This window comes from Mustela nivalis (genome assembly GCF_964662115.1).
Source record: "Mustela nivalis genome assembly, chromosome: 12".
Classification (NCBI taxonomy): Eukaryota; Metazoa; Chordata; class Mammalia; order Carnivora; family Mustelidae; genus Mustela; species Mustela nivalis.
In genome coordinates, this window is record NC_139031.1 from 6283866 (window position 1) to 6309320 (window position 25455).

The following is a 25455-nucleotide window of genomic DNA, read 5'->3' on the forward strand; positions in this document are numbered from 1 at the left end:
CCAAGGTTGTCACGGATTGTCCTGGTGTTAGGAGAGGCCCTGGCACGGCCCCTCGGAGGAAGTCCAGAGGCAACTGTGAATCCTCCAGCACTTTGCTGCTCGGACCTACAGGGCAGCATTTTCTGTACGAGCCCAGGAGTCCCTTCTTTTCCCTGCAGGGGTGAGAAGTCACCCTTGAGCAGACACCACCTGCAACCGAGGACACCTGCGCTCGTGCCTGGCCAACCTCCACCAGGTCCTGGTATCAGTCAGGATGGGCGAGGTTAAGCTGCGGTAGCTATCCACCCCCAAACTGTGGGACTTATTACAGCAAAGGGGCTTTGTTTGTTTGTTTGTTTGTTTGTTTATGTTCCTGTTGCTGGGTTGGCTGAGGGTCCTATCCAGTGTCTCCTCCCTCCAGGATGCAAGCTGAGAGAACAGCTCCCTTCTCAAATATTGCTGAGCACCATCATGGAGGGAAAGAAATCTCTGGAAGGCTCCAACTTACCAGGAAGTGCTCAGTGCAGAAACGACAACTCATTGTCCAGACCCAACCAGAAGAGGCCAGGAAACACAATCCAGCCATGTCCCTTGGGGGAGCCAGCCAGAAATATCTGGGGACCAGCAGTAAGGACTACCACAACCTTTCGGAAAGGTCTAACCCTGAACCTGGGGGCTGTGTGCTTAGTCCCAAGAGAGCAGCTGGAAAAATGGAGGTCCCTGCACACGGCTGTACCTGTCCCAGCATAGGCAGTACAGCAGGGGCTCCTGATTCAGCAGCCCCTACATCTGGGCAGTCTGAACCACAAGCTTCAGGTCTCTCCAGTCCCCTGGGATGACGGAGGATCTCGTGCTCCCCTGTTCCCCACCCCCTCCTGCTAGATGAGCTGCAGACGATCCATGACCACCCACCTTGGATTTTTCTAGAAGGGGAGAGTTGACAGGAGCAGCCATGGGAATGGACCAGCAGTGGGTGATGCGTTCATGAGACCCTCACTCATCACACCACAGAAAAAAATCAAGATTAATACATGGGATTGCAACGTGCTCTGTTAACCTACCCTAGCAAGCACGGCAGAGGAGACAAAAAGAAAAAACAGCCCATGCTGTCAGGAGCCTATAATCTGAGGCAAGTCAGGACACAGTGACCTTGTGTTATCATTTTTTGTGAAGTCCCAAATGAATGGTACCAATATGAAGCTGTGAGCTTGACCAAGGCAGAGTTCACGGCAGATTTGATGGAAATGGAAAGGCTTTGTAGGAGACTTGGGGGCATGAGCTGGTCTAGGACAGACTGGGGGCACTCCGTGTGGATAAAAGGGAGAGGAAAGAATATGAGGAAAGGCACAGGCATGGAAATCCTCACGCCGGCTTCAACGCATGTACAGACAGACCGCACCATCAAGTTGGAAATGGAGGGAGAAGGACAGAAGGTCTTGTGTATGAATCTAAGGGGCAGAGAGGTAAAATAAATAAGTAAGTAAAAAAGTTTTTAAAAAATGGAGTGCCAAAAAAAAAAAAAAAAAAAGATTCTGAACAGCAAAAAAAAAAAAAATAATAAAAAAAAAATGGAGTGCCTGCTTGGCTCAGTCGGCTGAGTGGCTGACTCTTGGTTTGGGCTCAGGTCCAGATCTCAGGGTCATGAGATCAAGCCCTGTGTCAGGCTCCATGGCCATGGCTGGTGCCGAGTCTGAGATTCTCAGACTCTCCCTCTCCCTCTGCCCTTCCCCCACCCCCGACTCATGCTTGCTCATGCTCTCTCTCCGTCTCTCTCAAATAAATTAATTAATTAAATAAAACTTAATCGAACGGGGGGAGAGGTTATCTTTACTCTTTCTTTAAACAGAGGCTGGAAAGAGCCAGCAAGGGAGGCTTCGCAAGGGATTCTTGTCTTAGGTGGCAGGTTGGGCTCATTCTTCCCCGCGGCAGGGCATCAGAGCCCCAGCCCGGCCCCTGCACCCACCCCCTGCTAGAAGCCTGTTAAAAATAGATTTTCTTTCTTAAAAAAGATTCCCCCACAACACTCAGGACCTATCCCCCTGGGGATTTTGCTTCTGTACATCTGGGAGGGACCCAGAAATCCGTCCCCTTCAGCAGCTTTCCCACACACAGAGCTGGTCTGAGAATCCACTAGGATGGGCAGTTTCTACCCAGAAATGGCACATTTCAAAAGTGGAATTTTAAAGTCACATTCCTGAAAACTAGCTCCTGTTCGCACTCACTGTTTCTACTGCAAGCATGCCCCCCCCCGTTCACACACACACACACACACACACACGCACATGCACAAGCACAGCCGCTCAACACTGGCTGCAATCCTTGCTCACAGCGTCTCCACTTAATTACTGCGTATCATTTACAGCTCGTTCTCTCTCTCTCTCTCTCTCTCTCTCGATTGTTCCTTCCTTCCTGTTCCGGCTCCCGCTGCATTTAGCCAGACGTTCTCTCCCTTCAGGACTCTGCAGGATCCTCCCCGCTAATCTCATCCCCCTCAACCCTCCCGGCACCGTCACGGCCGCAGGTCAGTGTCCCCGTCCGCCTCACAGATGGCTCATTCATGCTCAGCCCCAACTGAATCCAGCTCCTTGGCCTGAACCAAGTTTGTAGAAGCTTATCACAATATGGCCCAGCCTCTTCTCCCTTGTGGTTTCAAGTCCTAGCCAACCGGGACCATGACCGTGTTCCTTCTAAACATGCTTTGTACCTTCCGGCCCCCATTTTTTTTCTCTGCGGCTCCCCCAGCTAACATTTCTACTACCGGCCTCGGGTCCGAAATGCTCTCGGCTTATGAAAGTTCTGCCCATCCTTCAAGATCCAGTTCGAATTTTCATCTACTTTAAAAGGTCTGCCCTGTTTGGAAAACACAGAGGAAACTATACACACATAACACACACACGTGCACACCCACACTTTCTTCCTTGTTGTGTCCTAGGCAGTTTGCCAGCCTTGGAAAGTACAAAGCTGAATGGGTCCAACCACCGGCCGGTTCAGATGGGTGTGGCTTTAACTCTGCTGGGAAGGGGCACCCTTTGTTGGAGGTGGGAACCCACACGATCAGCTCCTCCGTCCTAGGAAGAATTCATTCCCGAGGCACGGGCTGTGCCCCGCCGCACGCTACTCACACCCCCTCGTTGAGGCGGTGACACATTGCATCAGGGAAGCCCAGGACCCTAAGGGGCCCTATCACCGTGCAGGTAACACCTCTGCTTCCTCGAAAAGGAGGAAACCCCCTTCTCCAAAGTAATCCAGGAACCAACGTGTGGTATCGTGACTATGAACAAGCTATCATGCAGGGTCCAGCATGAAGCCCACGGTGGGAACGGACACAGCGGTCTTCACTTGGGTCAAAGCAAATTGGTGGTGGTAGGAAGGCCAGGCCCAGGAAAGTCACAGAAGAGCCCCGTCCAATCTTTCACTGTACATATGCGAGGCCGGCGGTCTTGCCTGGAGATCTGCGCCAGCCAATGGCAGAACTTTCATTATTTCTCTTGACTCCCACTTCCTCCCGCAATAACCCCAGGGCACACGTCCCAACTTAGACAGGCTTGGGTATGTTCCCATGGCTGTTTTTGTTTCATGTAGTTTTTCAATCAAGGACCTTACCGTGAAGCTAATAAATCTTAAGATTCAGATCACCTGCCTGGCACCAGCTCTGCATCTACTTTTACATTTGCAATTTTGTGAAGTTTTTTTCTTAATAATATTCTCTAAATCGTATAAGATATAACCATTTCAAGCCCATAAAACGTGGGTCCACCCTGGCAGAGGAAATGTGTGATTTGGGAGGGGAAGGAATCCTGTGGAAACAAAGCTTTAAGAAGAAACACAAATAGGAAAAGGACCATGGGCAGTTCAGGAACACTCTCCCACAGGGAGTGCGTCTGGGATAGCCTTTCAGGGACTTATTCCAAAAGGCAAAAGGGAGCCATGCGCTCCAATGTGGCAATCCCCTATCCTTCGCCCACCCCATCCCTACATTTGAGGGGCAACCTTCAAGAGCTAGGGGCATCTGAAAACAGCCGGGCTTAGTTAGCATCAGTAAGAAAAAGAAAATCAGGCTCGGGGAGCAGAATCTGGAGTGACTCTCCCCCTAACCCTGGGGAGATTCTACCTTTTCACATAGAGAAAAATGCGTCGTGGGTGATTCCCATTGCATAGCTTCCGGCCAGGCTCATGGAGACAAAGCAAAGAGCATGAGAAGACCCCCACCTGCTAGACCCCAAAGCTAGACCCCAGTCGAGAGGTCTGGACCATGTGGGGCACAGGTTGCTTTTTAGGAAAGAGTCCCTCTTAGAGGAAACTCAGCAAGTTTGAAATGCGTCTTTGTGACCACATGGGGGCCCCATTCAAAGGCTCCTTCCATCCCGCTAGCCTGGGTTTGCCTCTTAAGGAGTTTTTCCAATTATTTATTTAATTTTTGCCTCCTTTTTGTTTAAAAAATTCTATTCTTATTGCTACAAAATAAAAACGGGAATTGGAAAAAAAATGCTAGAAGACGTATAAACAACAGCCCGTGGTCTCACTGTGCAAGAAAAAGCAAGCTAACTTGTGTTGCTCTGTAGGCTTCCAGACGCGCTGGTGTTTTTTCTTTTACACAAAACTGAGATCATTCTGGACAGACTTCTCTTAAAATACCACGAACGCCTTCCCACAGCAAGTTCTTCACCAAAACAATTATAAATATGGTATTGTGTTCATTCCACTTAGAAATATTTGTTATAAATAAGAAACACATTACGGAAAGTTCGAAGTGGCAGTCCACTGGGATTTACCGAACTACTTTCCTGTCGTTGGAAGAATTTATTGTCTTTCACACCAAAACAGACGTTGAGTTACAGCTGTCCCAATAAACAAATAAATACATGAAAAGCCCAAATTGCCTGGCAAAGACCTAAAGCCTCGGAGACGACGTGGCGGATGCCCTGTGGGGGAAGGCAAGGGTCTTCTGGGGCTGTCGCCGCGGTCACCCGGCCCGGCGAGGCTGGTCCCTGGAGCCGGGAGTTTCCTTTTAGTAAGCGAGTCCCTCGGGGGTGCGTAGGCTCCGGAGCGGGAGGCGGGCAGGAGGCGGCAGGTCGGCGTGGGGTCCAGGCGGTGCATCCGCGCACGCTGGGCCGGAGGCCAATGGGTCGGTGGGTCGGGGCGGAGGGGTCAGGGGGGTGGGGGGATCTGTAGGCGTGTGGGTCTGGGGCGGGGGGCAGGGGCCAGTGGGTGGGGCAGCGTTGCGGGGGGGCGGGGGGTCCGGGGGTCCAGAAACCCGTGGGCCGAACAGCATAGGTGGTGGTTCGGGGGTCGGGAGGCTGGTGGGCGGCTGGCCTGTGGGTCGGTGGACCTGTGGATCCAAGTGGGTCGGCGGGTAGGGAGGCCGGTGGACCTGTGGGTGAGTCAGGGTGTCGGAGGGGTCGGCGGGCTCGTGGACTGGTGGAGTCGGGGAGTCGGGGAGTCAGGGAGTCGGGGGGTCGGGGTGGAGTCAGAGGTCGGGAGGTCGGGAGTTCGGCGCTCGGGGGTCGGGAGGTCGGGGCGGAGGGAGTCTGTGGGTCCGGGGTCGGGCGGTCGCGGATTGGGGAGGCCGGTGGGTGGCCGGGCCGGGAGATCCACGGATCCGCGGGCCGGTGGACCGGCGGGTGGGTGGGTCGGCTGGCCGCGGGGCGGGGCGGGGCGGGGCGGGGCGGGCGCCGCGCCTGCCGTTCGCCTCTCCCGGCTGCAGGTGGGGCTGTGCGGCCGCGCTGCCTCCAGGAAGCCTCACGGGCCTGCGCCGGCTCCCAGGATGCAGTGTGGACCGGCCGGGCGCTGACGGCGGCGGCGCGTCTGCGGGCGGAGCGGCGCGGGCCGGCCAGCGAGGAGCGCGGCGACGCGGGCGGGGAAGGCAGGGCCGGGCGGGCGCCGCCTGCGGAGAGGCCGGGGGTCGGCCTGCGTGGAGCCGCGCGGCGGCGGCGGCGGCAGCGGCGGCGACGACTTCCTCCGGGCCGGGCCGGACAGCGCACGGCCATGGCCGAGGCGGCCGCGGCTCCGGTAAGGGCGGCCCGCGCGCACGGACGCGCGGACTCGGGACCCGGGCCCAGCACTCGGCGCCGCAGGCCCTGGGGAGGGGCTCCGTGGGCCGGGCCGGGCCGCCGGGCCTGGGCTCCGGCGGGCGGAGCGCGGGGTCCGCCGGGGCCTACGGCGCCCACCGGCCGGGCCCCCCATTCGCGGCCGAGCCGGAGCAGGGCGGACCCGGCCGACCCCGCAGCGGAGGCCGCCCCACGCCGAGTTCCTGCAGCCCTCCGCGGCTTCCTGCCCCCGCCCCATCCGCTGGCCCCTTCCTCTCCGCGCCTCCCACCCCGCGTCTCCTTTCTCTGCCCACCGCTCTGCCTCAGCGGTCCCTACCCCCCAGCTCCCCCAAGCGGCCTGGTGGCACCTGGGAGGTGTCCCAAGCGGCTTCGATTCCGCACACGCCGAGTGCCCGGCCCGATCGAGGATCGAGGTCGGGGCGGAAGACAGCTGCTCCTTCTCGTAGAAGCGGGCAGGCACCAGCCCTGTTAGGCATTATTTTGTCCTCACAACAAACCTGTGGGGTAGGTGCTCGTTCCGTCATACAAAGGAAAAACCCGAGGCCTGGAGAAGTTAACTTGCCTAGGATCGCCCAGCTAGAAAGTGTGTGAAAAGGCACAGCTGGTCTGTATTCAGGGACACATTGTGTGTTGGGGGAAGCAGACAGGTACACTGGTGAGCATGGTGCAAACAGTGAGTGAGTGGTTCTGGCACTGAGGCAGAAAGGTGCTGCGGGAGGGCAGGGGAAGGAGAGGGAGGCGCTGCCACCCCTTCGCGGCCTGTGCTGCTGTGATTTGAGCTGGGCTTTTAAGGAAGGCTAGGATTTCATCAGGCCGAGTGGACCGGTGCAGCTTTCCAGGTAGGGAGGACAGCTTGCGCTCAGAGAGAAGGCAGTGCCCAGCGGGTTCAAGGACCGGAATCCAGTCCCTGCTCCTTGGAAGATGGTTTTGGTGAGGAGGCAGTGGGAGAGAAGGCTGCAGGGAGACTTGGAAGGGCTTTTAATGCCTGGACTTCATACTGGGGGGGCGGGGGCGGTCCTGGATGGATTTTGAGTTCTCCTACCATGGGCTCCTCACAAGCATAGGGTTTCTGCTTCCCTGGCGGGAGTCCGAGGGCAGCCCCATATTACCCACCCACCATTTAGTATGGAGCTGGGCCTGCGCAGAAACGGTCACCACCTCGCACTAAATAGTGCAGAGGCCCTAGGCCTCCCTGCGCCTGTTGAAATGGTAGGCACACTGTGTGTGCCTGACGTCTTATAAAGGGGTTTATGGAGGTGTCTTTCCTGCAGCACAAAGGTTGCCGTCCTGTGGCAGGCAAGGGCACTCGGAGGCTGAATAGGATTTCAGTAGCTGGGGAGCTGGGTGACTTCTGGATCAGGCTCTTGGAGGCTGGAGTCAGGTGGCAGGGACTGATCAGAAAGGACAAGTGGGCAAGGGAAGAGTAGCGGCTGCCATGGAGGGTGGCCCAGGGAGCCAGTCCAGCGCCAGTCCCTGCAGCCTGGGGGCAGAAACACCTGCCTCCTGAGAGTGAGTCCCACCCACCACAGCCCTCTGCCCACCAGCTCCTCCCCAGCGAAACCCCTTCCTTCCTCAGGTCAGAGGTCACCTCGTGCGGTCTCGCTCCAAACAACCACGGAAGCTCTAACTGGGCTCGACAGCGTTTTGGACCACTGCTCACACTCTCCGCTTACTCTTTTCCACCCATGCTGTAGTTCTCCGAGCCTTTCTCCAGATGAGCCCACACTGCTCCCTACTAGTCACTTCTTCGTTTTACTATTGTTTGGGAATAGTTTCCAGAATGTTCTAAGGAGACAGGCGTCCTCAGGCACAGCCAGAAGAAAGTGCAGATATCTGGACCTCCTCTCTGACCCAGAGGGCCCACTGTCACATGTGGGTGGGTCGGCCGGTTTGGCCCCTCCTCAAGGGAAAATGTGCCCTTTCCTCGCCGTCTCCCAACTGCCACCTCGCAGGTCACTCAGGCTACGTGTGAAGTTTCCAGCAACAAGGAAGTCATACGCATTAAAGTCTGACCTTATGGCATATGTTTTACCTTCCTCACCCAGCCTGTAAGGTGTGTCCCTTTTCCCCGAGGAGCTACAGATGTCAGACTAGTTTTCCCCTTGGGAGTGGTGAGCACATCGAGAGAAACAGAGTCTCAGAGGGCCCAGCGGACCCGTGTTGATTTTGTCCCCTTGACTCATGCCTGCCACGTGGGTCAAAAAGTCTAACTCTTGGCTGGCGGAGATTTGCAGTAACGGTGATTGTTAGTTTAAGGAAAAGTAACAGGAGGGGGCAAAATCAGATGGCACTGGGGGAGGAAGGATTAGCTGTTTGATTTTTATGTTTATTAAAAAGAGACGCTTTTAAGAGATGCTTCAAAACAAAACAAAAAACAGTTGAGCAATGCTCATGTTTGTGCCGGTTCAGTGAACCAGCTGTTTTGTTTTGTTTTTTGGTTTTTGCGAGGTCATCGTCCGTACACGGTCCTGCGCCATTATGATGGGAGGTGCAGGCTGGGCGCTGGTGAATCTGCAGTTTACTATTTATCCCCTGAAACGCCCCAGCAGTGCAAAGGCGCTGTTTATTTAGCAGAAGTGCACGGAGCACCTTCCACGGGCCACGCACTCTGCTGCAAAAGCTGGGTTCAGGGAGTCAGCTCGGGGAGATGCGAGAGGTCCCCAGTCCGGGCGAGCTCAGCCTCCCTGGCAAGAAGGCACCTGCCCAGATGATGGCCGAATCTGAGTTACCCTGAGAAGCCCATCCTACGCTGAGATCGGGCTTGTGGCCCAGGGCATTCCCACTTTTAATCCGAGCTCTGTGCCCCCCCCAGCCGCCCAGCTCCCCAGCACCCAGGGGAGAGGGGCTGAATGAGGGTGCACTTCTCTTTGTTTCTGAAAGATTTCTCCATGGACGATGGCAGCCACAATTCAGGCCATGGAGAGGAAGATCGAATCGCAGGCTGCCCGCTTGCTTTCGCTAGAAGGTCGGACGGGGATGGCCGAGAAGAAGCTGGCGGACTGCGAGAAGACAGCCGTGGAGTTCGGGAACCAGCTGGAGGGCAAGTGGGCCGTGCTGGGGACCCTGCTGCAGGAGTACGGGCTGCTGCAGAGGCGGCTGGAGAACATGGAGAACCTGCTGAGGAACCGAAATTTCTGGATCCTGCGCCTGCCCCCCGGCAGCAAGGGGGAGGCCCCCAAGGTATCCCTCGGGCCCCTGGGGTGGGACAGCCCGAGGGACCGTGCCTGGAAGTGAGTGGGTGAGCATGCGTGACCCTTGTGGTTCCAGGTGCCCGTGACCTTTGATGACGTGGCCGTGTATTTCTCTGAGCAGGAGTGGGGCAAGCTGGACGAGTGGCAGAAGGAGCTCTACAAGCACGTGATGCGGGGCAACTACGAGACGCTGGTGTCCCTGGGTAAGGCATGACACTCATTCTCCTGTTACATGTGACTTTGGGAGTCCCCAGACCTACCTCTCCATGCTGGTGGTTTTCGTCGCAACAATGTGTAAATCACTAGAAAACTCTGACCATGCAAGGAGTTTTCTTCTCCTCCTACTAAAGATGAGCACCAGGTGACCGAGTTGAAAACTCCCTCTACCTGGTGACATTCGTGGGTGGCCACACAGAGAGGGGTGGTGGCGTTTCTCTAACCAGGCATGGAGCATGGACATCTCCGTCCTGCCACGACAGAGTCTAAAGCCTCGGGCTGCTCTCAGGTCCAGGATGGGGCTGCTCTCCTCATCAGTGGGCCTGCTCTGAAGCCTGGGGCTGCTCTCGGGCCCACATTCCTTTAGCCTTCTTTACAGGAGTATGTGGCCTTTCTGGTGAGTTAGTGGTTAGCGGAGAGACCATGCTTCCCGTGCCAGCGCTCTCTTCATGCCTCAAGGCTCTGCTCCCTCAGACCACTGGGGCCGTTGTCACGGTCTGTGTGCAGTGGCCCCAGGAGGTTGTTCCTCCCTGAGCTGCTTTCCTCTTGGGATGGTTTCTGTGTGACCCCAGATCTGGAGGCAGTAAGGCCTGCTCAGTGATGGTGGGAACAGGGGCAGGCGTGATGGTAGATTTCAGTTTAAAGAAACATACCACTTCTTAACGGGAGACCCTACCAGAGTGTCTTCACCTGGGCACGGACTTTGGGGCCAGATGATTGGTTGTCGTGGGGCTATTCTGTGCCGTGTGGGATGTTCCCCAACATCCTGGCCTAGACGCACCAATGCCAGGAGCACCTCACCCCCAACCCCCAGTCATGACCATCAAAAATGTCTCCAGACTGTGGAATGTCTCCCAGGAGACAAAATTGCCCATGGTTGAGAACCAGTGCTCTGTACTTATCTAGAAGTTTCGATTCTGGGCCACCCGTGGATTCCCAGGCTGCCTGTCACCAGCTCTGAATGGAACCACATGGCGAAAGCTAACCTTTATGTCCTTCCTCAGACTACGCCATCTCCAAGCCTGAGGTCCTCTCCCAGACTGAGCCGGGGAAGGAGCCGTGCAGCTGGCGTCGCCCTGGCCCCAAGGTTCCAGATGTTCCTGTGGACCCAAGTCCAGGTGAGGGGCTGAGAGAAGGCCAGGGAGACCAGGCAGGCCGCTGGAAACAGGAAAGTAGGGGGTCAGGGAGGGCATGACTCTTCAGGAAGAACTGAGGAGAAACCTCAGACTTGAAAGTTTTAAATCTAAGTTTTTTAATAGTTGAGTTATGACCTGTAACCTGTGCTCCTAACACTCTAGGAATACTTCCCAGCATGGAAGCAAGTGACAAACTTAGTCTTTTAGCAAAGAGCTAGAGCCAGTACACACAGTCAGGGAAGGAGGGGGCAGGACAATCACAGGGAAGGTAGGAGTGGGTCGGAGACAAAATGTAATTCCTTCCAGTTCTATGAAGAGCCAGCATCGCCCCTGACCAGGAGCCAGTCCCATTGGCTGGCCACATGTTTCAACACGATTAGGGCGACAGACTCATTTAAGGTGAATCTGGATACCTTGTACTACTGCTTCGGATTTTTCTGGAGCTAGCCAGCACCTCTGAAATCCAAGGGAGGGACAGAAGGATGCGTGAGAGAAGCCAGGAGGAGACCCCACCCCACGCCCACCCCTGCAGGCCCGAGCCTGCTTTCCGCACAAAACCGCGGTGTCTGTCCCACCTGCCTTGGGTTTTCTCCTGGCGTCCGAACACCTGTGTTGCTAAAGAGCCTCGCTGTGTTTCATTTGTGATTAATGACACGCGTCTCCCGGGTTCGCAGGGGACCGCAAGTCAGGGTCCCGCTGCCGAGCAGCGCATGCGCAGAGCTGGCCAGGCCGTCCACGCTCCGGAGCGCGCTTATCAAGGGCGCTCGCCTCCACGGACGTCCTTTGAGACTTTGCTAGGTGCCAGGGACAGAGCTGGAAGTGGAGGACGGAAGGATACTCAGCAGAGCGCTGCAGAGTCTGAATGGAGAAGAGGGCACTGACGCCGAGCCCGGCCTCCAGGCCTGGGAGGGAGGTCCACGGTGGGCTGGTTCACTTGACCCACACCATCTCCGGGAAGGCCTCTCCGGTTCGCACGCTGCCATCGAGAGGGTGGAGAGGGGCCCAGAAATACGGTGGCTACTGGCGAGACCCCCACACACCCTCCCCTCCGACACAGACTCCACTTTCTGCCTCAAGCCCCACAGCAAGAGCCGGTTACCCCTGCCCTAACCTCTGTGGGAGAAGTCGGACCCCAGCTCACTCCTCAACCCCACCCCCCCCCACACCCCCAGCTCGTGCATCCCCCCAGCAGACCTCCTCTCTGCTTCTTTTCGGTTCCTAAATTCTCCCTCCGTGCTTTGGGAAGCTCAGTCCCCAGCAAGACCTCAAATGTGCAGGCTCTTCCTGGAGCGTCCCCACCCATCCTTGTCCACAAGTCCTGGTTCTTTCCAGGGCCTGGCATCGGCTGCAGAGCACCCCTTTCCCATGTCCCTCTAGCCCCGGCCTTGGCAGCAGTGTCCCTGCTCCTCCATATGGCTTCCTGCTGGTCTCCCCTTCTCCCTGGAAACCCCCACCTTTCATTTAGATGCTTCTTGTCTTCCTGCCGCCTCCTGCAGACCGCATCCCTGCTCTTAACACTGTGGCTGGCAAGGGCACAGAAGGTGCTCTGTGCACTGGGAACACCCCAGCCTCCACTCCCTCTCCACGCCCCCACCCAGGTCATTCCCCTTTTGCTGAGAGTGATACACCCTCACCTCCCCTCACTTTGAGTTCAGCCGCCCAGTGCCCTGACCCCAGTATCCAGCAGGACCATAATGCTGGTGAAGTCCATCTCCCTGTCCTGCACCTGCTCCCACGCAGCTGCACATGGCTGAAGAGCCCTCCCCCACAGCTCGCTTTTTTTTTACCTGCAGTCCCAGGGTGTCTCCTTGGTCCAGTCAGCTGCGCAGAGGTTGGCAAACTGTGGCCCATGAGCTGAGAAAGGTTTTCATGTTGAACAAATACTGTTTAATTGGGAAAAAAAAAAGAAAGAAAGAAAGAAAGAAACGATATTCACAGCCCCCCTACCCCACCAGCTTGTCGGTTGCACCCGCGCACTATTCTGCGTGTTTGCCACCACGGTCAGACCTCCTGCCGAAGGCGCCCTCCACTGGGCACTAGATCCGGTCCAGGCCACCTTAGCAAGGACCCACACCCCCCATCCTTCCCATCATCTGCCCCTGCCATCGCTTGCTCGATTTGAACACCGACCCCTTGTGACGGCACAGCCCTGTAGCAGCCGCCCCTCTTCTGCCCTCCTGTGTCCCGCGCCCCAGGAGTGCTCTCCTTCAGTGCCTGCTTTCTCCCCTTCCTCTTCCACTCCAGAGGTCCTTCCATCAGCACCTCTGTCGGGCCACAGGGGCCCATCTAGCATTAAAGGTCTGGTCTTAAGCATTGGCGACATCATTTGCCACCGTTGATGGCTCTCTTCCCAGATTCGTTGCTTTGACAGGATGCCTCCCCCTCCTGGTGTCCTCCTGGCTTACTTAACACCTTCCCTTTGCTACTTCCCAATGCTCTTTCTGGTCTCTAAGCGTCGGGGTGCCCTCCATTCTCTCTGTGTGGTAGGCTCTGCATGCCAACAGCTTCTGCAGTGTGTCCCCCGCTGGGCTTCTCCCTGAAATCACACCTGGCTGCCTGGTCTGTCCCCAACCCAGGTGGGATAGACGTCTTATGCCAAGCACTCGACCAGCGGAGCTCCTCCTCCCCTCGTCCCCCACCCCCAGGTCTCCCCTGCTGTAGTAGACCACTGCCCACCCTCCAGCTGCAGGCGAGACCCAGGGGTCAGCCTCGACCCTTTCTCACACATACAGCCATTGGAGATCTAGTAGCGAGCACTCCGGAATGCTGTCCCACCCCGTCTCCTCTACCCTGCCACCTGAGCCCATCGTTTCCTGTGGTCACCTCCCGACCACCCTCCCCTCTCCTGCTCTAATCACTCAGAGAAAGCCCTACGCCCTTTCCTTCAAGACCCCTTCCTGGCTTCCCACTGACTCAGAGACTCTGTCTCATGCTTCCGTTTGTGTCTCGCTCCTCCTGTTCCAGCCGTACTGTCCTCCCTGCTGCTTCCCCCAGTGCTCCAGGCTGCTCTAGTCCCCGAGCCTTTGCACCTGCAGTGCCCTCTGCCAGTAACGCTCTTCAGGTACCCCGCCGACCCCGGCTCCATCCATTACCTCCTTCAGAGCTCTTATTTAACATTTAAACCATCACCTTATTTAAAATTGTGTCCCCCTGTTCCCACCCAGAATTTCCAGTCTCCTTTCCCTGCTTTGGTTGGTTCCACAGCAGAGAGCATCATCTATTGTGTGTATTTCTAGATTGTGACATATATTTCACATTTACAGAATCAATAGGGATACAGACAGTATGTATATTTCAGAGAGAAGAGATGATAGATTTCACATTTGCAGATGACTGTATGGCCAGCAGGCTCTCCCCAGGAGGGTGTAAATTTCAAGAGGACAAGCACTTTTATGTCTTTTGTTCATGTGATCATTCCAGGCACCTCGAACTGCCTAGCGCTGAGTAGAAATTCAACAGATACTTGTCAAATGTATGTAGTTACGTAATTTAAAATATTTTTGTGTAAAAATATGTGTGGTGAATTCCTTGTTAGATTTCCTAATCTCACTCCTCCCCAGGGTAACTCGTAGTCCTGAAGTGGATGTTTACCTTCTCCATCAGCCTTTTAAAACTTTCATTTAAAACTGTTAGGTCCACCTGTAGCCATAAGCAATATAATACGGTTTTGTGTGTTTTGAGAAATGGTATCAGTGTCAGTATATTGACCACTCGGTACCATGGATTTCAGATCTGTCTCTGTTGATGCAGATGGATCAAGTTCATTCATTTTAACAGATGCTTAGTATCCCCAAAGCAACTATGTTCCAGCTTGTTCTCCACTGGTCTGTTGATATGCACTTCAGCTGTTTCTGGTTTTTCACTCTCACCAGTGGTGCCGCAGTGGGCAGTCACCCCTGTCTGTCTGTGTCCGTGTGCTGCGGCCTCTCCAGGGAACAGGCCGGGGGACCCCCTGCACCGCCAGGCATGCTTGTCTGCACCTCCGCCATTGCCATGGTTACGCAGCCGGTGCTGCTCCCGTCAGCAGCCGGGAGTGCCCGTTGTCTCACATCCTTGCCCTCCTTCAGCAGTAGCTCCTGGCCGATCTGATGGAGGTTGGAACGGCATCGTGCATCGTGTTTTAATTCGCCTTTCCCTGACTCTCAGTGAAGCGAAGCACCCTTTTCACACGGATCTGGTTTCTTCAATGAATTGTCTTTTTCTGTTTTTCTACTGTTGCTTTTCACTCTCTTACTGATTCAGACTTCTGTCTGTAGGTTCTGGATCCAAACACTTTGTCTGTTATTTGCGTCACAAATATCTTCTCTCAGCCTGTGGCAGGTCTTTTAACTTTGTCATGCCTGTCTAGAAGTTGTCATTTTGGGTACAATCAAACTTACCAGTGTTTTCCTTTTTGATCTGCTTTTTCTATCTTAGGACAGCCTTCCCTACTGCACTGCGGGTCAGAAGGACATTCTTCTCCATTTTCTTTTTTTTTTTTAAAGATTATTTATTTATTTATTTATTTGACAGACAGAGATCACAAATAGGCAGAGAGAGAGAGAGAGGAGGAAGCAGGCTCCCCACTGAGCAGAGAGCCCGATGTGGGGCTCGATCCCAGAACCCTGGGATCATGACCTGAGCTGAAGGCAGAGGCTTTAACCCACTGAGCCACCTAGGCGCCCCTTCTTCTCCATTTTCTTACGAAACTTTTAAAGTTTTGCTTTGCACATTGAAGTCTTTAGTCTATCAAAAATTAGTGTTTGTGGGGTTCCTGGGTGGCTCAGTAGTCAGGCATCTGCCTTCGGCTCAGGTCATGATCTCAGGGTCCTGGGATCGAGCCTCGCATCGGGCTCCCTGCTCAGCGGGAAGCCTGCTTCTCCCTCTCCCACTCCCTCTGCTTGTGTTCCCTCTCGTACTGTGTCTCTCTCTGTCAAATAAATAAATAATGTTTTTAAAAAAATTAATACTTGTGTAGGTTATGAGGGAGAATTTAAATTTTTTTCCCCACAAGGACATCTGATTTCCCAACAAAATCTGCTGAATATTCTGTCTTTTCGCCAGTGATTTATAATAACGCCAGTTTGGTCATGAACCAGGTTCCCGTGCATGCACTTGGTTTCTGGGCTCTTTATTTGTTTTTTGGTTTTTTTTTTTTTTTTTTTTTTTGGTCTTTGTCTCTGTGCCAACACTCCCTGTTTTAGCTTCATAAGAAGCTCTCTTATCTAGAAGCCTAAGCCTTCCCTACTTGCCCTTCGAAACTTTCCTTGACTATTCTTAGACCTCTGTTCTCAATGAGTCTCAGAATCATGATGTCAAGTTCTCGGAAAATCCTGCTGGAATTTTGATGGGAACTGCATTGACTTTGTCATTTCATTTCTGGAGAACTCGCTTCCTCACAACGTGAGCATATGAGCCCCTCTCCCCATGGGCAGACTCACTGAGTGAAGGCTGAGTGGCCTGAAGCAACTGCACGGTTTTCTCCAATCGTGGTTTCTATTGTGGATGGCATTTTCACATTCACTGTATCTTAAATAGTTATTACAAGTCTATAGCTCTGCTGTTAACTTCCTTTAGTAAAAGACTCCTTTTGCTCAACCTCCTTATTATTTCTAGTAATGGACCTGTCACTTGACATTCTCATGGATTTTGTTCTGTAGACAGTTTTACCTTCCTCAAATAACACCAAACTTATCTCTTCTTTTAAAATTGTTATAACTTTATTCTTCTTCTTTGGCAATTTGTCCAGGATATTGTCACTTGGTCCCAGCGTCCTTCTCTGTGAGGTGCTTCAAAGGTCTGGGCGGTAAGGATGGTTTTTGCCATAGACTTTTTTAGATTTTATTTATTTATTTGACAGAGAGACAGAGATCACAAGTAGGCGGGGTGTGGGGGTGGTGGGAGCAGGCTCCCCGCTAAGCAGAGAGCCCAATGCGGGGCTCGATCCCAGGATCCTGAGATCATCACCAGAGCCAAAGACAGAGGCTTAACCCACTGAACGACCCAGGTGTCCCCTGCCATAGACTTTTAATGATATTCTTATTAACTGGGGCGCCTGGGTGGCTCAGTGGGTTAAGCTGCTGCCTTCGGCTCAGGTCATGATCCCAGGGTCCTGGGATCGAGTCCCGCATCGGGCTCTCTGCTCAGCAGGGAGCCTGCTTCCTCTTCTCTCTCTGCCTGCCTCTCTGCCTGCTTGTGATCTCTCTCTGTCAAATAAATAAATAAAATCTTAAAAAAAAAAAAAAGTTTATAGACATGGGACACCTAGGTGGCTCAGTCAGTAAAGTGTCTGCCATTGGCTCAGGTTATGATCCCAGGTCCTGGGCTAGAGGTCCGCATAGCAGGGAGCCTGCTTCTCCCTCTGCCTGCTGCTCCCCCTACTTATACTCCCTCTCTCTGACAAATAAACAAAAATCTTTAAAAAAAAAAAAATCTACGTACAGAACAAAATCCATGTAATCCTTAAAGAATAAGAGTCAACACCCACATTCTCAAAACCCCAGCATCAGAAATCGATTACATCCAGAACCTTCCATGGCCCCGTGGTCTGTCTCTGAGCCGGTTCCCCCCCTTCCCTTTTCCAGACAACCAGAAAATTCAGAAGGAGGTGTGATCAGTCCCTTGCTTTTCTTTACATTTTGATTCCTTACGTGTGTATGTAGATATTCCTAAATAACACTGCTTCTCTCACGGGCCCTTGTTTCTGGGAGTCGCTCTGTGTTGACACAGCACAGCTGCCCTCATTCCTTGTCACCGCTCTCCTGTTTTCTGCTTTACGATGGCGACACGGGGCATGCATCCTTCTGTCGGTGGGCGTCCGTGCTGTTTCTAACGTGTTTCCTTTTAGGAACGATGCTGTTGTGAAAATTGTGAAGCATGTGTAGAAGTTTCTCTAGGTGTAGGCTCGGGAGTGGAACTGCCGGCTCGTAGGAAAGACGCGTGTTCAGCTTCTCCAGGTCACGTCTGAGCGCTCTGTAAGGCGGCCTGCCCGCCGGCACCTGCCCACGGGGCGCCCGGCCGCCCACCGGCCCTCATCCTCGCCAGCCCTGGAAACGCCTCCCATCCTCATTTCTGCCCATCTGGTGGGAGCACACCATTTTAAAATTCCTATTTTAAAATGTGCATTTTCCCAATTAATGAGATTGAACGTTATATCCTCTGTGTATAGGCCACTTGTCTCTCTTCTCTGGAATAACCTGTGTATCCCTTTTGTCTGTTTTTCTTTTGTTTTCCCTCTACTTATTGACTAGTTGGAGCTCCTTTCTTGTTCTGAATATTAATCTCTTTCTCAGGTGTGTGTATTGCCAGTATCTTCCCCCTTTATGGTATATTTAAAAAAAAAAGGCTTTTGATTTTAATATACTTGGATTTTACCTTTATGGTTTGTCATTTTCATGTCGTAAACAATTAAGAAATTTCCCCTAGGGGTGCCTGAGTGGCTCAGTGGGTTAAAGCCTCTGCCTTTGGCTCAGGTCAGGATCCCAGGGTCTTGGGATCGAGCCCCGCATCGGGCTCTCTGCTCAGCAGGGAGTCTGCTTCCCCCTCTCTCTCTCTGCCTGCCTCTCTGCCTACTTGTGATCTCTGTCTGTCAAATAAATAAATAAAATCCTAAAAAAAAAAAAGAAAGAAACTTTCCCTACCTCAAGGCAGTAATCCACTATCTCACATTCAGCTCTCAAAGGTCTGCCTTTCACATTCAAGCTCTTAGTGGCAGGGGCAGCCGGGACCCTGGTTCTTTCTCAGTAGCACTTCGGGTCTTCTTTTCCTTTGCTCTTCGGGGTCACCTTCCTTATGACCCTGTAACAAGTTCTGTGAGACTTCCAGATGGCACAGTGCTCAGGCTTGCATTCACTCTACTAATCACATTGGAGAGAAAGGACCCCTTTGCTGTATTGAGGCACGTTTTGGGGGGAATGTCCTAAGCCCCCTCCATTTAGTATATCTGTCTCATGTGCCTCCATGAATTTGTAGAACTTTCTCCAAAGAAGATCTTGTACAGCTTTTTGTTGTTAGATGTATTCCTAGGTTCCTTGTATCATTTTTAGTTTTTATTTTTTTAGATTTTTTTTTTTTTGTATTTTTAACAAATTGCTATTGTCAGTGGTATTGTCTTTTTGTTTTGTTTTTGTTTTTGGTTCGGTTTGGTTTGGTTTGTTTTCAGAGAGAGTTTGAGAGCTGGGAGGGAAGGAGCAAAGGGAGAGAGAGAATCTTAAGTAGGCTCTGTGCCCAGCACAGAGCCTGACACAGGGCTTGATCTCATCTGACTGTCAAGAATTGGAAGCTTAACCGACTGAGGCACCCAGGCACCCCAGTGGTGCCTTTTTTTTAACATGGTTTTTGTTTGTTGCTGATGTCTGCAGGGAGCTGCGAGGCAGGGAATCCTTTTTCCCCCGGCCTTGTTCTCATCCACAATGGGCTCAGTTCTGTGACACGCCGCCCCCCGCCCTTGGGCATCTGTCCAGGAGGCCCACCAGGAACGTAGCTCATCATTAGAGAGTGCGGGAGCAGAGGTGGACAAGCACAAACATACATATTTTTAAGTTTTAGTACCAATGAGGAGTTTGGGATATTTGTTCTTGATTTCTGACTTAATATTATAGTTAGAAAATAAGTGCATAAAGTATAAATCTTTTAAAATTTACCAAAGTTCATTTTATGCTCTCGAACGTTCATTTTTCCTGACTTCTGTGTGGCTTGAAAAACGTGTGTGTTCCTTGTCTTTAGATTCTGCTACGTCTGTGTGATCAGGTTCACTAATAGTGTCACTCGAATTTCCTATAACCCAGAGTCAGCTAATTTATCAGTTACAGAAACAGGTGTGCTGAAACCAGCCGCTGAGAAGTTGGGAGCTGTTTATTTCTCCTGGAGTTTTGCTTTATTATTTTGAAGCCAAATTATTAGATAAAACGTTTAGAATTCTTTTCTCTTTCTGGTCAGTGTAATATTGCACAGTGACCCTTTTTGTATTTCTGTGATACTTCTCTTTTCAAAATCAATTTCCTCTGATACGGTTTAACTACATCTTTTTTATTTTTATTTATTTTTTAAGATTTTATTTATTTATTTGACAGATCAAAATGGGCAGAGAGGCAGGCAGAGAGAGAGGAAGGGAAGCAGGCTCCCTGCTGAGCAGAGATCCGGATGCGGGGCTCAATCCCAGGACCCTGGGATCATGACCTGAGCTGAAGGCAGAAGCTTTAATCCACTGAGCCACCCAGATGCCCCTGACTACATCTTTTTTAAAGAGGTCTTTATTCTGGCTTTTATTTTTTTTACTCTGCTCTTGCAAACTTCTGTTTTAGGTGCGTCTTTTGCAAACAGCATGCAGCTAGTTTTCTTGCCAGTTTTTAGTGTGGTCATCTTTACCTTTTAAATGTCCAGAACGGTGGCCACTAGCCACATGTGGCTTTTGGTCACTTAAAAAGTGCTGCAAAGGGGCACCTGCCTTCCGCTCAGGTCATGATCCTGGAGTCCCGGGATCGAGTCCCACACTGGGCTCCCTGCTTGGTGGGGAGTCTGCTTCTCCCTCTGACCCTCCCTGCTCTCATGCTCTTTCTCTCTCATTCTCTCTCTAATAAATAAAATCTTTGAGGCGCCTGGCTGGCTCAGTGGGTTAAAGCCACTGCCTTTGGCTCAGGTCATGATCCCAGGGTCCTGGGATCGAGCCTCGCACTGGGTTCTCTGCTCAGCAGGGAGCCTGCTTCCTCCTCACTCTCTGCCTGCCTCTCTGCTTACTTGTAATCTCTGCCTGTCAAATAAATAAAATCTTGCGCGCCTGGGTGGTTCAGTGGGTTGAGGCCTCTGCCTTCGGCTCAGGTCATGATCCCAGGGTCCTGGGATCGAGCCCCACATCAGGCCCTCTGTTCTATGGGAAGTCTGCTTCCTCGCTCTCTGCCTTGCCTCTCTGCCTACTTGTGATCTCTCTCTGTCAAATAAATAAATAAAATCTTTAAAAAAAAATAAATAAAATCTTAAAAAAAAAAAAAAAGCTACTGTAAAAGGGGTGCCTGGGTGGCTCAGTGGGGGAAGTGTCCGCTCAGCAGGGACTCTGCTTCTCCCTGCACCCCCATTTCCTGTTCTCTCTCTCCCAGATAAATAGATAAAACCTTTTTTTCAAGTGCTGTAAAGACAAAATATACAAATGGTGAACATTTTGGACATATCGGGTTAAGTAAAATATATTATTTAACATTAATTTTACCTGTTTTTATTTATTTATTTTAACATAACTACTAGAAAACCTAGAATGAGCGGTGTGGCCTGCACAGTTTCTCCAATGGACAGTGCCGGTCCAGCCTCCTTACACTGATTGGGAAATTTTGCAGCTTCTCTCTCTGAATATCGCCTCACCCGCCTTCTCCCTACTTGTGTATTTGGAATGTTTTCATACTACCCTTCGTAACAGCGCACGTGTCTTCGTATATTCGGCTCTGTCCATCATTTCTTATGTGTCTTCTAATTAGCTCACCATCCTTGGCTTGGTTGTTTTCTTTCTCGTTTCCCCTATAGATTGGATTTTTAAATTCCAGTGATTTTATTTTACAATTCCAAAGCTCGAGTTTCTTTTTTCAAACTCTGATTGGTCAGTTTGGGTAGTCTCTTATCTATCAGACTCTTCCCCCCTTTTTATTTTTCTAAATATATTAAACTTTATAGTCTGTGTGTGATAATTCCAGTATCCCACGTCTCTGCGGGCCAGGTCCTGTGGCGTAGGACCTCTCCAACCCCCAGAGGTGGCCGCTTTTCTTGTTGAGCTGGTGATCTGTAGTTGTGAGCCCTGCAGCGCCTGCAAGCGGTGGAAAATGCTTTCCTCCTAAGACACTCTGTCTGCCTCTGCTGGTCCTTGGGGCCACCACGGCCTCGGCCTGGAGGCTTTCAGCCACTCTGTGGTGTGACCCGGTGGGACAGCCTTGGGCACAGACTTTGGTGCATCAGCTCCCAGGCTGGGAGGCTTCCGCATGTCCTTTTTCCTGTAGTTCTTGGGAGTCAGTTCGGCCATGACATGTCATTTGGCTCCTCTTCTGGTTGTAAATTTAGTTTTTTTCATGGGGACCTGAGTTGCGGGGGTGTCCCTGGAGGGTAGGTTTGCATTTGCCTGCGCTGGGGGGTGGCCTCCCGGGTTGCTGGGGCGGTCAGCCAGTGTTGCTGTGCATTTTCTGGCGTCGGTTCTCTGCACCATGTGGGGGATATGGATTCAGTGTGGACACGGGGAAGTTCGCTTTCTCAGGGCGGCTGGCCCACCCATGGCCCTAGACAGGTGGCAGCTTCCTGGTAGCGCCCTCGGGTGGCTGGAGTTTTTCTAGTCCTCAGCTCACTAGGACCGGGGCTCCTGGGCTCAGGCAGGCAACTCAGCAGGGCTCCGAGCCTTGCTTGGGCATCAAAGCTCAGCCCCTAAGGCCCGCGTCCTGTTTCAGCAATTCGCTGGGTCGCTTGGCTTCTGTTTGAACTCTGGATTGACTTTGCATTTGCTCTTTGATTCTTATATCTGGGATCTTTCTTTTCTGCTCACTTATATACAGGTGGGGGGAGGTGAAGGGAGTATATTTGGGGTGACTACGTAGCATTTCTGTGTTAAAAGCGAGGGCAGGAGTTGCCAAGAGCAGCCCAGTCTTCTGCGTGGATGGTCCAGAGGTCCAGCCATGAGAATGCTTTCCCGCCCTACCCTGTGCTCAGTACCACATGACCTCAAGCTTCGCCCAGAAGGCCCTAGGTCCCTGCTGTTCTGGCCTTCCATTCCGACTGGGTTCTCTTGCTGCTTGACCCCTGTAAGCCCCTGTGTCCACATCTGTGGCTGGATGTGTGTCCACCCCATGCCCGAGGGGCCCTGATGCTGTATGTTCACACCCTTTCCCTTTTTTAGGCTCGGGGCCCCCAGTTCCTGCCCCTGACCTCTTAATGCAGATCAAGCAGGAGGGCGAGCTCCAGCTCCAGGAGCAGCAGGCGCTGGGGGTAGAGGCGTGGGCAGCCGGACAGCCGGATATCGGGGAGGAGCCATGGGGCCTCAGCCAGCTGGACTCGGGAGCAGGAGACGTCTCGACAGATGCTGCCTCTGGTGAGTGGCCGCACCCAGAGCAGACACCAGGAACGAGATGCCACAACAAAGGGCAGGGTGTGGGGAAGGAGCTTCTGGAAGCACTGCGGGCTCTCGCACATCTGGCCTGACTCACGGGGAAGTTTTCCCACCTGGAGGCAGAGGGCTGTACCAGATGATGTTCTGCAGGCCCCACCGTGGCTTTGATGATGCCCCTATCTTGGTATCTCTCGGCCTGACCTTCTCCAGCCGCACTCCTGCTCTTGCCTCCACCCGTGGGCTTTCACATCACCAGATGCCTCACATTCGAGAGGCGTGTATGAAATAAATAACATCTGAGCTTCCTGGGGCCTCAGAGAAGGGGCAAAAGAGAACTGGGTGCGGGAGAGGGCAGGGCCGTTATGCTTCCGCAGCAAAGGCCCCGCTGGGATCCGAGGGTCCAGCCTGCCCTTCCTTTCACAGGGGTTCCCCCTTCCTTCCCCTAACCCACAGGCTCTGATCTCTCTTCATTGCAGGCGTCCACTCCAACTTTTCAACCACTATCCCACCCACTTCCTGGCAGGCGGACCTCCCTCCCCACCATCCCTCTTCGGCATGCTCAGACGGGACACTGAAGCTCAACACCGCGGCCTCCACAGAAGGTACGGGGCCGAGAGAGGACGGGAAAGGGTCGCGTCTTCCTGGGAGGCTGCCTGGGGCCCTCACTGTTACTGGTGAACTGCCCTGACCTTTTGGCCAACAGGCTGTTAGGTGTCTGTGATGTTGGGACTCTGTCAGTCTGTCCTTGATCACCTTCTAAATTCTTAAGCTTGGACAGCCTTTCTTGAGAATGTTTCCAGCTGTCCCTTTTTCATGTGGTCTTAACCAGTCAGCCCTGGGAAGCTGATCCCTTAAGAGGACGTACCTTCTGCTCAGGCTCAGCAATCCTGGCTCCTCGCCGGCATCGCAAAACCAAAAGCAAACCAGAACCGCTTCTTAGGTACCAGCACGGCGACAGACAGGTGTCTGAAGGCCAGAATCGGGAGGAACAACAGCCAAATTTGTGTATTGGCTTTCTATTTACTTCTGTTTTGACAGCCGGTTGTCTGTTACTTAAACATTTCCATCATATTTTAGCCCCACCCCCAGAATGTGCTAGAAGCCTAGGTGCATGATCTAAAACTTCAGGATGTGAGATTCAAGTACATTTATATAAACTCAAACACATTGGTACTATTTCACTGACACCTTTTCCATGAGCAAGCTGGCCACGTTCACTGAATGCTTGCTGCCTTCCAAATAGCATGCTGAGTGTTTTCAGACAGGTCACCCGGTTTAATGCTCAGACAGACCTGTGAAATGGGTTCCTCACAGGTCGGAGAGCTGCCTGAAGCCCGCAGCTGCGGGGAGGGCACAGTACAATTGCACATCCCCCTGAGCCCACCACGGGGCTTCTGTGTCTTGGTTACTTGGCCACCTGTGGGCAGCCCCAGGAGAAAAGCATGATGAGCCTTAATAGCCAGAGAGAACCTGGGTGTGGTGAGCTGCTGTGCTTCTGGCTTTGCCTGTGCAGGTCCTTTCCCACCGACTGGGGCAGCCCCAGGCCCACCCGGAGGGGCTCAGAGGAGTAGGGCTTGAGTAGCTGCGGACTGGCCCCGTGAGAGTGCCGGGGCTTCCTTCTCTAAGCAGGTGTGGGGACAGAACGAGACGGGGTCTTTCTCTCTTTCTCAGCAGATGTAAAAATTGTGATCAAGACAGAAGTCCAGGAGGAGGAGGTGGTGGCCACACCCGTGCACCCCACTGACCTAGAGGCTCACGGGACCCTGTTCGGACCAGGCCAAGCCACGAGGTTTTTCCCTAGCCCCGTCCAGGAAGGAGCCTGGGAAAGCCAGGGCAGCTCCTTCCCCAGCCAGGACCCCGGGCTGGGCCTGAGAGAGCCCGCCCGGCCCGAGCGAGACATGGGCGAGCTCAGCCCCGCGGTGGCCCAGGAAGAGGCGCCCCCCGGGGACTGGCTCTTTGGGGGGGTCCGGTGGGGCTGGAATTTCCGGTGCAAACCGCCCGTGGGCCTGAACCCGAGGACTGGGCCCGAGGGGGTGCCCTACAGCTCCCCCGACAACGGGGAGGCCGTGCTGGACCCCGGCCAGGCCCCGAGGCCCTTCGGAGAGCCGTGTAAATACCCCGGCCGGACCAAAGGCTTCGGCCACAAGCCGGGCCTGAAGAAGCACCCGGCGGCGCCCCCTGGCGGGCGGCCCTTCACGTGCGCCACGTGCGGGAAGAGCTTCCAGCTGCAGGTCAGCCTGAGCGCGCACCAGCGCGGCTGCGGGCTGCCCGAGGGGGCGCCGGGGGCGGCGGCGGCGGCGGCAGCGGCGGGCGGCGGGGCGCGGGACGGCAGCGCGCTGCGGTGCGGGGAGTGCGGCCGCTGCTTCACGCGGCCCGCGCACCTCATCCGCCACCGCATGCTGCACACCGGCGAGCGGCCCTTCCCCTGCACCGAGTGCGAGAAGCGCTTCACCGAGCGCTCCAAGCTCATCGACCACTACCGGACGCACACGGGCGTGCGGCCCTTCACCTGCACCGTGTGCGGCAAGAGCTTCATCCGCAAGGACCACCTGCGCAAGCACCAGCGCAACCACGCGGCGGGGGCCAAGGCCCCGGCGCGCGGCCCGCCGCTCCCGCCGCTCCCGGCCGGGCCCCCGGACCCCTTCAAGAGCCCGGCTTCTAAAGGACCCTTGGCCTCCACAGACCTTGTGACCGACTGGACTTGTGGCCTGAGCGTCCTGGGACCCAGCGACGGCGCGGACCTGTGAGGCACATCCCCCCACACACACACAGGCCGGCGGGGGCGCCCGGGCCCCCCCTTCTCGCCCCCCCCCGCAGGCCGCGAGTGTCTCGGACGC

General features: G+C 53.7%; 2 protein-coding genes and 1 long non-coding RNA gene across 6 annotated transcripts; 2 read left to right on the forward strand and 1 right to left on the reverse strand.

Annotated features, from left to right (window-relative positions):
* The first annotated feature begins 416 nt into the window (after positions 1-416).
* On the forward strand, positions 417-1783 carry LOC309845507. Its single transcript, XR_014301315.1, has 2 exons — positions 417-1483; positions 1554-1783. It is a non-coding gene; the product is annotated as an uncharacterized lncRNA (long non-coding RNA).
* Positions 1784-4698: 2915 nt separating this feature from the next.
* LOC309845494 (uncharacterized protein) lies at positions 4699-5966 on the reverse strand (the record flags this gene model as incomplete). The annotated part of the gene is made up of 2 exons (XM_082693565.1): positions 4699-4967; positions 5234-5966. 2 exons carry the CDS (start codon positions 5964-5966, stop codon positions 4780-4782), a joined length of 921 nt encoding a protein of 306 aa, XP_082549691.1. The 3' UTR covers positions 4699-4779.
* On the forward strand, positions 5862-25388 carry ZNF746 (zinc finger protein 746). Of its 4 annotated transcripts, none has more exons than XM_082693529.1 (7): positions 5862-5988; positions 8907-9206; positions 9294-9420; positions 10438-10551; positions 22409-22600; positions 23095-23220; positions 24290-25388. In XM_082693529.1, the coding sequence occupies exons 1-7, from the start codon at positions 5965-5967 to the stop codon at positions 25363-25365; spliced, it is 1959 nt and encodes a 652-aa protein (XP_082549655.1). In that variant the 5' UTR covers positions 5862-5964; the 3' UTR covers positions 25366-25388. The 4 variants fall into 4 exon arrangements, with proteins under 4 accessions (XP_082549655.1, XP_082549656.1, XP_082549657.1 ...); XM_082693530.1 differs by having other exon boundaries at positions 24293-25388; XM_082693531.1 differs by having other exon boundaries at positions 9339-9420.
* Positions 25389-25455: the final 67 nt, after the last annotated feature.

Coding starts and splice junctions, on each gene's coding strand:
- ZNF746 (XM_082693529.1), top strand. CDS start 5,965: ATGGCCGAGGCGGCCGCGGCTCCG. Junction 9,207..9,293: donor GCAAGGGGGAGGCCCCCAAG/GTATCCCTCGGG, acceptor TTGTGGTTCCAG/GTGCCCGTGACCTTTGATGA. Junction 9,421..10,437: donor CGAGACGCTGGTGTCCCTGG/GTAAGGCATGAC, acceptor GTCCTTCCTCAG/ACTACGCCATCTCCAAGCCT.